The sequence below is a fragment of the Monodon monoceros genome, unplaced genomic scaffold (assembly GCF_005190385.1).
Source record: "Monodon monoceros isolate NGI ecotype Baffin Bay Population unplaced genomic scaffold, NGI_Narwhal_1 Super_Scaffold_16, whole genome shotgun sequence".
Taxonomy (NCBI): Eukaryota; Metazoa; Chordata; class Mammalia; order Artiodactyla; family Monodontidae; genus Monodon; species Monodon monoceros.
In genome coordinates, this window is record NW_021703772.1 from 54,220,862 (window position 1) to 54,238,873 (window position 18,012).

The 18,012-nt window shown below is 38.5% G+C and overlaps 1 protein-coding gene across 13 annotated transcripts in view; it reads left to right on the forward strand.

Annotated features, from left to right (window-relative positions):
* Nucleotides 1–18,012, forward strand: part of CCDC141 (coiled-coil domain containing 141) — a 259,530-nt gene that overhangs the window by 238,089 nt on the left and 3,429 nt on the right. For 10 of the 13 annotated variants that reach the window (XM_029225417.1, XM_029225427.1, XM_029225420.1 and 7 more), the window contains 2 exons: nt 9,699–10,552; nt 12,706–14,648. In XM_029225417.1, the coding sequence (XP_029081250.1) occupies nt 9,699–10,552; nt 12,706–12,973 (1,122 nt within the window). In that variant the 3' untranslated portion in view covers nt 12,974–14,648. Of the gene's footprint in view, nt 1–9,698; nt 10,553–12,705; nt 14,649–16,228; nt 16,688–18,012 lie in introns of those variants that run through there. The other 3 variants (XR_003793967.1, XM_029225422.1, XR_003793968.1) reach the window with 3 other exon arrangements.

The window sequence follows — 18,012 nt, forward strand, 5'->3', positions numbered from 1 at the left end:
CAGTGAACATCTGGGGGGCATGTATCTTTTTGAATTATAGTTTTCTCTGGATACATGCCCAGGAGTGGGATTGTTAGATCATATGATAGTTCTAATTTTAGTTTTTTAAGGAACCTCTATACTGTTCTCCATAGTGGTTGTACCAATCTACGTTCCACTTTGGAATTAGGTATCAAGTGTGTACTAAAGCAGAGTAATTTATCCAGTAATACAAACCAGTTTAATTTTTAGAGTTGGGAGTAAAAGCTGAATCTCCCCAGTAAATGTCTCCCCAAATCTTCCAAGTTGGTGTAACATGTACACTTTGAGAAGCATGCCTGTTCTTTAAGGCCCATCTAATGCCTGTATTCCAGGTGGTATAGAGTATCTTCTGTTGCCCTATAACCTCATCCTAAACTGGTGTCCTGTCACTTCGTGTACCTGTGGCTCCTTTCATCTTCACAAAGTCTTCAAAGCTCTTACACTGGCTCCTCAGCAGTTAGCAAACACCCTCTACTTCCATGACTAAAACAGAGCCCCATGAACTATAGGAGCAAAATATCACCACCCACAAAGCATCGTTTGTTCTCAATTGTTTTTTTTCTTTACCATACTCAATTATATTACCTTCCTCTTTTCATGAGTCTCCCAAACATTTTGCTTGTCTAAATACTCTGAATTTCCTACTTTGTTCTCCATCAGAATCTTCAGTCATTTCCTCCTCATGGCTGCTCCCCTAGATTTTTGCGATGGTTTAAACTGCCACACACAATGATTTTTCTCTCTAGAGAATGTTCCTGTAGGTGCATCCTATTATAACAATGACTTTTTTCCAGCTGGGCCTTTGAACAACCTATTTTTACTGGCAATCAACTTTATCAAAGGAGTGAGGTAGGAAGGGAACTGTGAGCTTGAAGAGATAATTTTATAAATCACATCGTGGGAGTACGCCAGTCTCTTGAGGAATACATTTACTGAAAGATTGCAAGTGGTCTATGTTTTCTTCCAAGTGGTTATTGTGTGGCACTGTTCCCCCAACTTTCCTGGCCCAGGCTCTCACTAACCTTCACTTTGTACATCAGGGAAACGTTTTAAAGATGAATCTGAATTTGGAAGGCTTCCATGATGATTGCATTGACCTACTAAAAGAACCAGGGAGAAATAAGCAGACAATATTCAATAAAGGAAGGAATAAGGTAAAGAAAACTATGTACCCTCAGATATTCATTACTTTTGTTTTGAGGTTAGAGTCATTGTGCATTGAAAAAAAGTGAATTGAAGCCTTATTATCGATCTGAATCTTCCAGTGTAAATGAAATGTGAGTGTCCTCTTCCCTTCTTTTCTATCCCTTACTTAGTCCTTCGTCTCTCATCTGTGCTCTTTCCCTCTGAGTCCCTCCCACTGAATACTGGAGCCATAGCATTTCACAGTGGCATTGGGACAGCCATTCAAACACCACACCACCTCCCCAAACTATTTTTGTTTCTCCCATCTTTAGCTGCCTTTCAATCCCAACTTCAAATTTTACTTCTCCCTCTTTATCATACCACCAAGTTATGACTTTGTTGTTTTACACTACCACCTGGAAAACCTTAATACATGAAATTATTAATAGATTGTATCTTGTTGCCATAGAATCTACCTCTAAGATGATATTTCATATGTACTAAAACATAGAATGCAACTGAAATATAAAAACTAAAGTATTTAGAGAAATGTTAAATCATTTTAAAGCCTATGCATTACAGATAAATTAAGCATGTAGCAAGAACTGCAAATATTCACAAAATGCATATGCATTTCAAAAGCATTATTTAAATCACATCATGATGGATTTTCGGTATAAGTTGCTCACTGTCTATTCATAGCTGCTGGACTATAATTAGCTCTTGACTTTATGCTTTGCCAAGTTTGCTCCCAATGTTTGTGTCTCTCCCAAGGAACTGAAAGAGCAAGCAGAATTGACATTTTTCTCAACTGCTCCCAAATAAAATAAAATATACTCTTTGTGACATGAGAGTTTAAAAAAATTCTCCCCACTTGTTGCAGTCATCTCATGGAGAAAGACTTACCTTTTCTTAAACTAAATGCAGTACTTAAGAGCTTCTTTATATGTTCTTTTCTGCAGGTTAAATCTATGTCAAGGTCTAGTGCAATTACACAACCACCAGGCAGCAAGTACCATTAATTAAGCAAGCTGGCTTTTTTCGTGGGATGGGCTTGTAGCATTTAAACCCTGATTCCTCTCTGAGGCAAAGGAAAGCTGCCACACCTTGATCATCTTGTTGGACTTTAGCCTTATATCAAATGATCTTTGGTTACTCTGATTGTCTAAACCAGGATTACTCAACCTCGGTACTACTGACATTTTGGCCCAAAGAATCCTTTGTTGTGGGTGCTGTCCTGTGCATTGTAGGATGTTTAGCAGCACTCCTGGCTGGCAGTACCCGCTCTCCACCCAGTTGTGACAACCAAAAATGTCTGTAGAAACTATCAAATGGCCCCTGGGGAGCAAAATCAACCTTGACTGAGACTAACTAGTCGAAATAATAAAGAATAACATTAAATGCATCACATTTTCTTAACTAAGTTATAAGAGATACTAAATCCAACAACATATTATTTATTTTTTTTAATTCTGCACACTTTTCTACATTGTCAACCACACACATTTAGTAAGATTAGAAACAAAAGTGATTGCTGCCAAAGCAAACACACTCATTTATACTTAGTAAAAATGGCTTTCTTGTTTTTATTTCTTTTTCTTAGAAAAAAATTAAAGAAACAGATTCCTTTAAATAAAAAAAGCAAGATTTTCTTTCATTGAGAAATCACTTTTACTTTAACGTAAATTAAAAGACATGATAGATCATCAGATATTTAGGATAAAAGTGAAAATCCATAATTACACCATGATCTCTCATTGACCTCATTTCATGTATATGTTCTCGTGCAATTGGCAAAATGAAAGGGCAGCAGTAATCTTCACTTTTAAACAGCTCAACCACGTTTACCGTCTTACTGTCTCTATCATTTATATTATAGGTCAGCTGTAACAAGTTCATGAAACACCATGTGGGCAGATAACAAGAAGCACCAAGTGAAAAGCTCATGTGGGAATCACTGCATTCAATTTTAATACCCTTAAATGGTATTGTTCTTCCTCAGAAAATTATTTGAGTCAGAAAGAACAATTCCACCAAACTATTATAAGAAAATATTCATCACAGGATTTTTTCCTGGAGATAGTAAAGTGCTTCTCATTTTTCTGACCCAAAAAATACAGTTGGTAGAATTAAGCAATTCAGTAAATGCAGTGCCCATTGCACTGCTAACAGATTAGTGATGGTGTTTTATTCCCTAAGGTGAGCACTGAAGCTGAATCCACAGGAATATCTAAAAACCCCTAAGGTTAAACAGAGGCACAGAGTATTAAAAGCCTTGCCTAAAATCACAGAACTATGTAAGGCTTATGATACCAGCATTTAGAGTTACAGAATTCTAGTGCTAGAAGGGATTTAACAATCATCTGATCAAATCTCATTTTACAGTTGAGGAAACTGAGGCCCAAAGAGATTAAATATTTTGCCCTCCAAAATTCACAGGAAGTAGTGTCAGAACTGGGCAGGCAGCCCAATTCTCCTGAATTTCAGCCATGTAACTTTTTCCACAAGACCAAAAGGGAGCTCCAAGAAACTGCTGCATATAAATAAGCTGTTTTGTAATGATACTGTAGATTCCCATGCCAAATTTTTTCCCTCTTTCCATTCATCTATTACACAGTGATTAATAAAGTAGCAGCATGGAAGTGCTTTCATAGCAAACAATTCAGTGGAGTGCTCTTATCAAAGTGGGTGAGGACAGTCCCTGGGCCCTCTTCCAGTAATCCTGATCACCTGGTAGGCGGAGTAAGATGTTCTTGAGACATTTGCTTTGGAAAATAATGGGAAGGGCAAAAGGTTCTTCACCACCTTTCTGTTCTCTCTTACCTTGTCCTCCCCAAGTGCTTAAGGGTACCAAGTCACCCCTTGACGGCCCAAATCCCCTTCCAAGAGTCTTCCCCAGAAAAGCCTTTCATAGACCAAGCCCTATGTTCAATATCTTTCTTTATCCACTTCCCACTTACCTTCATTAAATCATAAACCAAGATAAGATTACCTATTGTGGAGATATTTTAGAAGATAAAGCCTTGTGGAATTCCCTTAAATTTACCACAAACATGGCTCCCCACCCTACGGACTTGGAGAACTGGTGCTACACACTTAGTTCAATGGATGTAGAGTATCATTATATTTTCTCTTCCAGATGCTCATTTTGTTTGCCTACAGGGCAATGATTGTAGGGTCAAGTGATTATGTCCATCAGTGGAAATGAAAGTTCAGAAATCCTGACAGAGATACGATCTAAGGCTATAGATTTAGGATTAATTAAAAGTTAATGATCATTAGATATAATATTAATTAAAAGTTAATGATCATTAGATCTCATAGGGTGAGATCTTTGAGTGGAAAAGTATATAGAGAAGATTAGAAAACTTAAAGACAAGATTACACATCATTCATATTTTTAGAAGGTGGGAAAAGAAAAAGGAATCAACAAAGACAAAGAGCAGCCAAGGCTATACGAGAAAGAAATTGAGAATGAGCTATGTTTTGGTGAGTTAAATCGGTTTCCCAGACACTTTGCCAGAACTCATCAGATTGATGCAAATATTCCCTGTCTGTGCTGAGATACACAGGTTTATCTACCCCTTTCTGGAAACACACACACACACACAAACACACTTTTTTTCTCCTAATATCAAAAAATGGCTTTATGGTGGAGAAATATAAAAGATAGTTGGTATATGTGAATGTCTGGAAACCATTTTCATAAAGGAAAATTAGTATATCCAGGAAACTATAGTTCAGTGAGTTCTAAAAGTGATTTTTGTAAAATTCCATAGTGACTTAAAAACGGAACGCCTATTTGCATTTGAGAATAAAGACAGAAGTGTCAAAAGCCAACATGGATTTACTCAGAAAAACTTGTGTTAAATTCACCTTATTTTGCTTTCTAAGATGATTATTTAATAGAAAACTCTAGGTTGGTGCCATAGACAAAATTTATTGTGATTTCAGGAAGTCATTTGATAAACACACTCACGATATGCCTCTTAAGGTAAGTGGAGAAATGTGAATTGAATGGGCATTTGGTCAGGTTATAATTGTGCCCAAGCGTGTTACATAGTTCATCAGTGTCAACCTGGAAGACAGTTTGCCTTGCCCTGGGGAGACAGTTGGCTTTGTCCTAAACTCTGCAGTGTTCAACACTTTTATCAGTGGTATTAATAGACAGAGGAAATAGGACATTTTAGTTGATTAAAAACATTGTGAATCAATAGTCCCGTGTGATTCTCATAAAAACAAAGAACTAATAAAGTCACTTTCATAAAAACATATCATGTAGATCAAGGAGATGATTCCACTGATTACTTTCCACCTGAAAAGTAAGTAAATCCTGGAAATAAACATAAGTTGAAATGTTTCTAGAAAAAGATTTGAGAAAACTCTCTCTTATTGTCAGTGGAAGTTATCCGGTAGTGTATTTTTGGTGGAAAGTATTTTTCTACTTCAGGAATTATAGGGAGTGAAAAAACGTAATATCCTTGGATTACCTTCTTGAGTTTAGCACCATTTGAAAGTGAGACACAGGAGTCAGGAATCAGTAACCAGTAAAAGCTGGACTGGAGGACAGGGCTTGGACTTTTCTAGTGGGTTTCCCCAAACTTCATCTCTGGTTGAGACAGACTTGTCTACTCAGCCACTTGGGTGCACAGCTAGACAACACAGGCTTCCCTTACAGAGGTTTTTCATGCATTAGAGCCAGTGTGGATGCACCCACTTGATGGAAGGCACATCCAAAAGAGAGGGACTCAAAGAGACAGAGCTGAGCAGGCTCAGTCTCTTCTTCCAAACCCACAATTAGGTAAGTCACTTCCTCCCCAGGAGCGAGTGAGGAGTAGGGAGACTAGCCCAGACTTTTATCCAAATTTCTCCTAAGCCTGTTGCAAAATTTCAACATTATTCTTTTCCAGAGGGGCCTATGTTACCCATAGAAGTCATTGAGGAGTGGCCTGCCCCTGCATGACCCTCAGATTAACAAATGTCCCTGCCCTCCCATGAAGGAGTTTGTAGCTCATTAAAGTGGGACCTCCGAAGGTGACCAGAATGAAGAAAGTTCCAGGAATTAAGGCAGAATAAGACCTGGAGGTTGCAGGACCAATTCTCTAAATAGTCAAAGGGCTGTTAAAAGAGGAGAGCAGTCAGACATCTTCTATGTCATTCCAAGAGGCCAATTCTGATGTATTGGTGGATACTGAGGAAAGGCAGATCTGTGATAAATACAGGAAGTTATTCTTAACACAAATAAAGCATAAACTTCTTTTCAAAGAAAGCACCCATTCAGAAAAAGTGTTCAAACAGAGGCTGTCAGAATGGCATAGAGGAGATCCTTAGTCTGAACAGGAGGTTGTAGGATCAAAGTCCCTGAGAAAAGGAAAATAAACATTCTACATTCAGGGAGAGATGGAAGGAGAGGCACTAAGCTGTGGTAGGAAAACCAAAAGAAGGAGGAGCATTCCCTATGGGATATATGTTTATTTAGTATTTTTTATTGACGTATATTTGATTTACAATGTTGTGTTAATTTCTGCTATACAGCAAAGTGATTCAGTTATACATATATATACACTCTTTTTTTTTTAGGTTCTTCTCCATTCTGGTTTATCATAGGATATTGAATATAGTTTCCTGTGCTATACAGTAGGACCTTGTTTATCCATTCTGTGTATAATAGCTTACGTCTGCTAACCCCAACCTCCCATTCCATCCCTCCCCCCAGCTCCCTCCCCCTTGGCAACCATAAGTCTGTTCTCTATATCTGTGATTCTGTTTCCATTTCATAGATAAGTTCATTTGTGCCATATTTTAAATTCCACATATAAGTGATATCATGTGGTATTTGTCCTTCTCCTTCTGACTTACTTCACTTAGTATGATAATCTCTAGGTCCATCCATGTTGTTGCAAATGGCATTATTTCGTTCTTTTTTTTTAAATTTTATTTAATTAATTTATTTTTGGCTGTGTTGAGTCTTCGTTGCTCTGTGCAGGCTTTCTCTAGTTGCGGCGAGTGGGGGCCATTCTTCTTTGAGGTGTGCAGGCTTCTCTTGTTGTGCCACGTGGGCTCTAGGCATGTGGGCTTCAGTAGTTGCGGCACACAGGCTTAGTTGCTCCGTGGCATGTGGGATCTTCCCGGACCAGGGCTCGAACCCGTGTCCCTTGCATTGGCAGGCAGATTCTTAACCACTGAGCCACCAGGGAAGCCCCTATTTCATTCTTGTTTATGGCTGAGTAGTATTCCATTGTATATATATGTACCACATCTTATTTATCCATTCATCTGTCGCTGGACATTTAGGTTGTTTCTGTGTCTTGGCTATTGTAAATAGTGCTGCAATGAACATAGGGGTGCATGCACCTTTTTGAATTAGAGTTTTGTCTGGATATATGCCCAGGAGTGGGATTGCTGGATGATATGGTAATTCTATTTTTAGTTTTCTGATGAACCTCCATACTGTTCTCCATAGTGGCTACACCAACTTACATTCCTACAAGCATTTATTACTTGTATACTTTTTTTTTTTTTTTTTTTGCGGTACGTGGGCCTCTCACTGTTGTGGCCTCTCCTGTTGCGGAGCACAGGCTCAGGACACGTAGGCTCAGCGACCATGGCTCACGGGCCCAGCCGCTCCATGGCATGTGGGATCTTCCCGGACAGGGGCACGAACCCGTGTCCCCTGCATTGGCAGGTGGACTCTCAACCACTGCACCACCAGGGAAGCCCACTTGTATACTTTTTAATGATGGCCATGCTGACTGGTGTGAGATGATACCTCATTGTAGTTTTGATTTGCATTTCTCTAATAATTAGCAATGTTGAGCATCTTTTCATGTGCCTATTGGCCATCTGTATGTCTTCTTTGGAGAAATGCCTGTTAAGATCTTCTGCCCATTTTTCAATTGGGAGATTTTTGTTGTGTTGTTGTTGAGTTGTATGAGCCCTTGTTGATCACATCATTTGCAAATATTTTATCCCGTTAGTAATTTTTTTAATGAGAAAAACTTTTAAGAACTTCTGGCTTTAGACCCAGGGTTTAAACTTTTTCTAAATGACTGAAGGAAACCACTTTCTCTCAGCTGGGATTATGCTTTCTCTGAGGGTAAGTCATATCTGTGGGATAGTAGAAGGAACATTGTTTTGGTTTACTTCTAATCTTCAACCTGAAAACACATTTATTTCTCAAAAATCACCTGTAAAGTATATGTCCAGAACAGGACTATGGGCTAAAATGAAGAACTCAAAGTCAAGGCAAGACATAACTTTCTCATGTGCAAGTAGTAGCCACAGGACAAAAACCAGTAATTGTTAATTAAGGAAAAATGTGCCCAAAATGCTGAGGAAAGGCAAAGAATGAAGTGGTTATAAAACAAGTAGGTTGGGATCAGTGAGATCCCTTTCAGCTTCAATATTCTTTTGAGTCTATGCCAGAAGGATTATTTGAACCTCTTCTCAAACCAGAGATGGACGTCAGTGAGTGGAGAGAAATACTAGAACAGTGTGAGATGGATCACTGTTTTTCTCAGTCTCGTAGAATGACCTATGCTCCACATGGGACAGAAAGACAAGTGGCAAGTGTTCCTCTACTGTATGTTGGTGTGTTCTCCTGCGGAAGTCCACAACATGGGATTGTTCCCTTAATATCTACCTCCCTGCTAGGCCGTCATCTCCAAGAGGGAAGGATTATATTTACTTTTACTCACCATTTATCTCTGCAATGCCTAGCACAGTACCTAGTATATAATAGGTGCTCAATAGATATTTTTCATCGTAAGAATAAAACTAAGGGGCTTTCAGAAAATAAAACCAGTCATTAAAATTGGCTTTCTCTATATGAGATACCTACAGTTGTCAAATTCATAGAGACAGAAAGTAGAAGCGACTCGGGGATGGGAGAAGGGGAAGTTAGTCTTTAATGGGCACAGAGTTTCAGTTTGGAAAGATGAAAAGATTCTGGAGATGGACAATGGTGTTGGTTGCACGACACCATGAATGTCCTTAATGCCACTGAACTGTACACTTAAAAAATGGTTAAAATGGTAAATTTTAGGTTGTGTATATTTTACCACAATAATAATAAAAAAAAAAAGAATGGATTTCCTGAGAAAAAAGGAGGGTTATTCTAGGAGGGTCTGAGGATCACCTAAAAGGAAACATCTGATATTTGGGAACCACGAATGCTGTGAAGTGTAGACAGATAAATAAACCAAACCAGAATTTGCTGGCAGAGGAAGACTCCTCAGATCATGATTGGAAAGACATGGATCCAGTCGAGACCGCATCATGAGAGATGAGAACCAGGGCTTTCTCTCTTCCGTGTCGCAAGGTCTGTCACTTCTCACTCAGAGGCTGGAGGTCGGTTTACACCGATTCCTTAGTCATGGGACAGGGCTGTGCTGAGCTTCAGCAGACAGTTTCAAGTTCTGTAAGGCCAGAGCCAGGGCCCCAGCTGTCACTCACTGCAGGTCTTCTCAAGTTGTCTCTCTGAGGTTGACTTTGAGATCTGGAAAAAGAAAACTCGACCACTAACTGGAAACTTTGACTTTTCCATTTTGAAGGAGCAGGCCAAGCCAGTGGATGACTTGGCGGTCAATAGAGCAGGAGAGGGTCAACTTCCACGGGAAGTGAAGCAGCTGGTCCCCGGCCCAGAGGGTGCTGTCCAAGGCCTGCTCCTGCCCGTGGATGTGCTTTCAGGAGAAGAATATGACTGTGTCTCGCCCGATGACGTCTCCCTGCCTCCGCTCCCGGGAAGCCCCAGTTCCCTCCTCGCTCTGTCTGACACAGAGCTGGAGGCGCGTGCCCTCCCGTCCCTCCGCCAGCACCTAAGCGGCCACGGGATGCAGACAGGGACCAGCGGTCCAGGGGAGGCCCCGGAATCTGGCCTTCCGCCACCTGCTGCTTTTGCTGATGCTTGCAATGATAGGAGAGAAACATTTTCAAGTCATTTTGAGAAGCCTTCCCCCCAGTTCCAAGCTGAGCCCCCATTAACATCCCGAAGATTTCTGGAAGAGAGTACTGACTTCCACAGAATCAGTGTTAAACCTCCAGAGAGCATGTGCAGTGAAGTGCATGCGCGAGCTTTGCAACAGCACCCCCAGGCTCAGGGAAGTTTGCTAGAAACACCGGAGAAAACGCATGCTGATAATAACGTCACTAAAACCCGACATAGGCTGCATGCTTCCCAGGATGCATGCTCGGGCCTCGGGTTTCAGCCAGGCCCCAGCCAGGCCTGTCAGAGGCAAATGGTTCCCAGAGAAGAGATTAAAGTTACCTCAGCAAAGAACAGCGTGGTCAGCCTAGCTGGCCAGGCCCCTAATTTCTCCAGGCTCTTGTCTAATGTAACTGTCATGGAAGGTTCTCCAGTGACTTTGGAAGTTGAAGTAACAGGATTTCCAGAGCCTACACTGACATGGTGGGTAGCCTATAACGACAAGCCATAAACAGAAACAAATTGAATCACTGAGCAAATCATTCTGTGTGCACTAACGTAAAGGTTTAGGGGTAGCTGATTAATATTCCAGGTCACTGCAACACTGCATGATTCAATCTCACATCGAACCCCCAACTCTCATTTTTGTAGCCGCATGGCTGATACCCTTAAAGAAAAGGTAACCATATAAAATAATGATTTAACCAACTCCAAAAGCACTGCAACTTAGTCGTGCTATTTTTTGGTTTCAGTTTAACATTCCGCATTTCTAAAGGTTGTGCTTGAACTTCTTTCCTATTGTTTATTCCTACATAAGCATGACATTTACTTGGTTTAACATCCAATTAAAAAACATAAGCATTTGGGTTTTTCTCTTTTCTCTCATTTACCAATTCCATCTTTTCCCTCTTCCAACAGAGTCACACATGCCACTTTTGTAATATTTGTTTATCTCACTAAGATTTCTTCTTTTACATTTCTTCAGTGTGAAAGATGGAATAAAAATATTTCTTTCACAGTTGCTTCTAGTGACAGGTAATAAAGCCATTTTTGAAAGGTGATGTAATAACTGAGCTGTGAACAATGTGGTTTTACTCTAGACACATCACCATTTTTAGCCAATTTGTTTTAATAAAAGTAAACGGCAGAACACAGGTTTTATATCACTGTTATCATAAAAGCAGTTCTAACTTTCTTAATATGTGGGTTACTTTTAAACGTTTAGAAATTTTTCAAGTTTTCAACCTTAAGTATATTTATTTGAGGACAAAGTTACAAATACATGAGCATGAGTTTATACTTATAAACTAAGTAAAATAGTATTTATTTATCATACTATTTCAGTAAACATTAAATTAACTCTTTCAATTATTGTGTGTGCCTGTTGATGGTACTTGAAGTGTGGATCAGCTCTCTAAAGAGTTTATGAGAAAATGTTCGTTTCTCAGATTATTAAAAGAAATTGCACTTGGGTTACAGTGCAGCCGTTTACGCTTTTTATCTTATTTTGTTGTTTTTACAATTGCATGTTTTTTACAGATCAGGAATTTTGTATTTAGGAATTTAAATATCAGTAAATTTATTATTTAATATCATCATTTAATTCATTATTAAATATTAGTTCACTCCAAAGAAAAATGTTGTCTGAAGTGTTTCTTGTTTTGGTCCACACAAAAAATGACTTGATTAGTATTTACTGTTGAAGAACTGCTGCAGTATTGTGAAAAAATATCTTGCCCTCGAATTTACAACAATTTTGCTCAGTTAACAACTGGCAAACTATCAGGGAATCATTCTTAGGACACTCAGAAAAATGCAAAATTATCACTTAGGCAACGGGAATAGAAAATGCTTCAGGTTTGTCACCACTTCTTGTGTGGAAGAACGTGGGGATAAATAAATAAACAAGAACCTAGAGTATACAAAATAAACAAATTATTTGCTTTGTGTAATGACGCAGCTAAGTGCTCATATTCGTAGGAAACTCTTAGAAACGTGTCATTAACAGTAGTAATCCAATTGAATAAATGCCTTTTATAATTAGAAATTATTTTCTTCTAATGAAATTAATTCACAAAAATTAAATGAACTCATCTCGCCAGGAAGTGCTATGTAAGTACCTTCCTCTAAAGCAGCGCATTGGTATTCTCCTGTGGATCTTGTGGGATGAGTCTGATGGGGAAGATGAATCTTTCTCCCATAGATTTCAAGGAGTCACAAGCTGCTGTTTCATAGTGGCTGAAAGAATGACACAGGTCAAATAGAAGGTGCCATTTCCCATTTGGGGTAATTGTTGCCATGAGCAAATGGTGGCCCAGTGTGACCAGATGGCCCAGTTTTTTTTAAGAGGAGTTGGATATCTGAATTTTCATATGCAATATTCTAATTGGTAAATGTCCAAAAATTCAGTTTTTATAAAACACAGTCTGAGCCCATCAAGCACGTCTATGGCTACCAGTTGACAACCTCTGCTTGAAGGATAAACAGCCCCACTGGAATTTGTGGTTGCTGCAGAGTTCCTACTAATGCTAGAGAATATTGCAGTAGTCATGGGCCGAATTGCAGTGCTTATTAGAACTTGGAAATGATGTAAATAAACAGTGATCCTGACTTTAAAAACTGACTCTCTGCTTCAGGTACAAGAAGGGCCAGAAATTGTCTGCAGATGGGCACTTGCAGGTTTTACACAAGGAGACAAGACATTCGGTGTTCATTCCGAAGGTATGCGAGGCAGATGCGGGCCTCTATGTGGCTCGGGCCCAAAACTCTAGTGGCATTCTCTCTTCCAATATCATCCTCCACGTGACAGGTAACCGCAGGCCACCCATCACAAGAATAAACTGGATCCTGCTGAGTGTCATCTATGTTAGCGTGTCCCTAATGTACTGGCTACTCACACAGTAACTGCGCGGTTGGCACCAATGGGCGTCATTCTTATGAGCCTAAAGGACAACAATACTGCTGTTTATTTTCCTGCATCTCCCACCAAGCATCCCCAACCAAGTATCCCCCACCCAGTGTACCTCCATTCTGGCCGTATTGCTTTTTTGGAATACCACTGCTCGGTGAAATAATCAAATTTTCTTTAGTGCTTTAATGTATTTGAAGAGCTCAGTAAATCATTAGCAGCGAATAAGGATACATCTTGTATTCTCAAAAGAGATGTGTTCAGTATAAAACACAGTCAAATTATACTATGTTTATTCCCTCCTAATTTAAGAGCATTCAGATCAAGTCTCACATCAGCATGCAGATGTGTTTTATTTCAAATCCAACCGTTTGATTATCTATTTTTAATTGTACGCATAAACATCTCTTTGTAGAATAAGAGTAGAAATGTTGAACTAAAATTGTAATTTTCATTATTGCATAAGATGTCGTTTAATTTTGCTTTTCATGTCTTGATCTCATTTATTGAAATACATTCTATGTAATTTCAACATAGCCTACATTCCTGAGTCCGAGGATGGCACTGCAAATAATCATTCCTCCTGTTCATCTCATGGGTTTGACATTGGAGAATAGACGTGCTGTTAGCCTTAAATGGAGTTTGAAACCTCCATCAGCTGTGTGTGTCACAGAGCAAGATAGAGCGTAGCCGCAGAGGTGGACCAACAGTATTCCTGTCCTTCCGTTGACATGTTTTGGGCAGCCACGTGTATACAGCTGCAACCGGCTTCTCCTGCTTCTAATCTTGATTCTGTTGCTGACCATTTTTACAGCCTGTGGGAAGGCATAGTAGTGCCTCAGTTTCCCCTTTGGCAAATGGGTTCATCGTCTACCTCTTGGGCAACTGAAGGTTTTCATTTCATGTCTTGTAAAGATCTGGAAAATGGAAAGTACTCTATGAAGACTAAGGGTAATTAATTGTATTGCTTACTGTAATTTGTCATCACACTGCCTTCTGCCCACTGTTTTCTTTCAGTATTGTTTCTTTTGAATATTAACTTAAAGGATGGTGTTAGTATGTGATTTCCAACTATTTCCATATAGGAAAATGATGTTTTCTGAATTGGAGCTTAAATTCCTTTCTAATTTCTTAAGACTATATCTTTTTCAAAGACTTGAAATTAAACTCAGGGGGATACATTTAGTAAGATCTTGGGAGAGAAAAAGTATATAATAGGATGACAAGATAAATTCTATCCTTTTCTTATATTTACCACTGTAATATTGAAGAATGTTCTGTGCCTTTCTGAAATATATTATTCAGAAAAGAGGATCATCATTTTAGTGCCTTTAAAAAATAAACATGTATAAGAGAGGCATTTGTTTTTAGATTTTAAATGTAGTCTTGTCATGTTAGGGTAAAATCTTTAGTTGAAAGAATATTCATTATAGATTTTTGATGAAGGGGAGGCATTAATTATGTTGCTGTAAAGCCTGTCTACAAATAATAAAAATATTTAAATTTAATATATTCAAGTTGGTATTAAAAAGTTACTGGATATTAACTGAAGATGTGAAATGTGTGGCTAAGTAAAAAGTTGGCACATATTTTCTTGTGCTGTGTATTCAATTTAATGAAAAAACTTAATCTCTTAATTTTCTTAAAAATTTTGACAGAAACCTATTAAAAGCTTATATATACAGCATCCCAGGGAATTCATAGTCTCTTAATTCTCCTGTCCTTTTTGTCCAGTTTCAAGTATTGTGCATATCTTGCCAAATTGCTATTCCCATTTGAAGCTAAAGAGTAAAACCTACTTATGTCCAAAGAGGGCCAGCAGGACCAGGTAACAAATTCTTGTCTCACTCTATCTCTTTCTTGTTAATTTAGTGGGATCTCCCATCCCTTTTTGTCAGCTTGGTTGAGTTTTTTTTTAACAGGAGAAAATCAAACAGAAGTTTAATAACATGGGTACATCAGAGAGACCCAGGAAAACTGAGTAACTCCAGCTTGGCTGAATTTTTGGTTTGGGGTTGTTAGGGCCTGGGAATTACTGGTTTGCTTTACCTGTTGCATGCCAGTAAATGTTAATCCTTTGGGGAGCAGGATGGGATATACATATATCCATGGTGATGACCAAAGAAGGCATATAAAGTCCCTGATATATTTGATTTCTATATCAAGCTTAAGGTTTATACATATATCTGATATATATATAGCTTATGTATATACCTTATATATATCATATATTTGTATACATACACACCTAGAGCTCAAATGTTGGGATAAAACATTATGCTGATATTCACGTTATAGTTCGGATAGCTGTGTGTCTGTCTATCTGTTTATCTATCATCTATCCATCCATCCACCCATACATTTACCTACCTACCCACTTACCTACCTACATATTCTTCTGGGCTATTGACTATCTAGTAATCCCCACAGCAGTGAAGAATAATTAGCTATTCAGTTATTCTTTTGGTTATACTTTAATTTCAGTGTGATTATCCTTTCTGTTAACATTTTTGTCTTGATAAAAAATTCCCCCTATGAAAGTATGAACCAAAAGTATTGGTTAAAAATGAAGAACTTAGGAAATGGACATGATGTTTCTATTTTGAGATATATACATGATTTATACCTGTTTACTTCTAGAGTAAATTCTGGACAGTTAGCAATATCAAAACACTTTTCAACAAGAAAATGAAAATGACCAAAAGAAATTTTAAAGAATATATACTCGATACCTTGAAGGAATGCAACACAAAATGTGTTTTGAGCTTCCTATAAGGCAAAATTATTTTTTCCAGTTTTTATTTTCTGATAAAAGGATGTATAAACATTTGATGGTAAAGTTTTTTTTACATTCAATTCCAGGAGAAACTTACCATAGGAATCCTTACATTTGAATCTTTGCATATTCTATAATATCTAAAGTATTTGGAAAAAGAAGCAGGAAAATTTAGCTGTTTCATTCAATAATGCTAACCATCACTTATAGTTAAGACACAGGCTTAAAGTAAATTATTGCAAGAACCTCCTAACCACTTCACCCTTAAATTTCTTCAGGTAGCACACAAGGTCCTTTAGTACCTATGCTTCCATTCCCAGCCTCTGTTCCATCCCTTCCAATCCCCCCATAAAACGATACTTAACTTCAGGTTTTACCCTGTCATGATCTTACTTCTCTCCAGACCTCCTTCCCAGAACTCCCTTACTCTATTCTACCCAACTTCATGTGGCTTAACTCCTGCTTATCCTTCCAGGTCCTTTGGAGACACAACCTTCCCAGGAAGCCTTCTGACCCATCAAGTCCAGTGTAGATGTTCCTGCTATGTGCCCTGTCAGCACCTGAGCTGACCATGTCACGTCCCTTAATAGTTGCATTGGAATCGCACATGTGAGCATCTGTCTCCTGGCTAGAGCGAGAGATCCTTATCAGCAGAATCTGTGACAGCCCTGTTCGTCATCATACCCCCAGCACTTAAGGCATAGTCACACACTCAGTATTTCTTGAATTGTTGTCAGAGGTAAGCAAAGATAAGCATAGCTTGCTTTGTCTCTTCTTTTTCTTTGGAGAGATGGGTGGGGAAATGTCAAAAGAGAAAGATGTTATTTGTCACCTGATTATTCTTTCTTGTTATGGACATTAACCAGTCAGAATCAGGTTCTAACCTCACCTAACCTACCGCACTTAAGTGAGAATCCTCCAGAGCCTCTGGGCTGCACCCCAATTGAAACTTTAAACTGAAAGATATAGGCTGGCTCTGGCAGTGGAGTGGAGAAGTGGGTGTCTCCCCTCTCAGTGACTAAGTCCAAACTGCCAAAACCAGAATTTATGTACTTCTTTAGAACACTGCACAAATTATCAATATTTTATTGTAGCTGGGGCTCAGTCATCTGGTTGCGAACAGATCTTATTTAAAACCGGCTTTTCATTCATAAGTATACATCTAAAAACAGCCAAATCCAAAAAATTAGATTATTTGAATTCCAAATGAAGGAAGGAAAAAAATATTGCATCTTGTTCCACTTTGTTTATTTTTATTCATGACCGTGCCTTACTAGAAATTGCCATCTGAAGCTTTTGACATTCCTGTTGTAGGTACAGTATTTTAAGCGTGTCCATGAAGTAAGTTAGCTGAAACAAAATATCTCCTCCTAGTACACTCTGATATTGTGCATGTCAATGCAAATGCCAAAGCATGACAGACTGTTTTCCATTTATAATAAGCAGAATCTTGAGCTGCATCAAACAGCCAAAAAATTTGCATTCACGAAATGAAACAGTGTCCTGCTCAAAGCAACAACAATTCATTTTCTCCTCTCTCTTCACATGAGATGAGATTTGAATGTTATCAGCTGTGCATGAATTCAGCCTCAAAATGGAAACACAAAGCTGCTAATTTGGCTTTTCCTCAAGAATCCCCACACCATTATTCCTTATGTGGGTGAGAGTTTATATAACATCATGAACCACCCAAAATTGGGGGTGAAAGTTGGATGCATGACACCCCTCCAGATGAACAAGTCTTTGATTCTGGAGTCTGTTTGGCCAGATAGCTCTTCCTTCTGTTCAATGGAAATTTCATTTGTTTAAGCCAGGACTTGGCAAATCCAATTCTTTGGATTCTCTTTTTTACACCGTAAAATTAACACCCTATCCTCCTTAGAGGACAAGGGAACAGAAAGAATTGTATAGACAAGAACGTTTGTGTGCATATATTTTCAGTTAACGTAATAAAAACCTAGTGAAATTAAAACATATTTTAACTATAGGCATTGCTGGGAAAATTGATGACTTTTCTTTAAACCAAAACAATAATAGGTACATAATTTGAAGTTTCCGATCTGTATTCTGATGGCTCCCTGCTATGTCTCTTTTCCCATTTAGAACTCACTTAATAACAATACTTGTGAAATAACAGCTCCAGAGCTGGCTAATGAAATAAACTTTTCCCTTTGTCATTCAGCAACTGTTCTTTTGCAAGAACTTTATTGATCCAATAACTACAAAATGACATTTTATCTTATATTAGTATTAAAAATC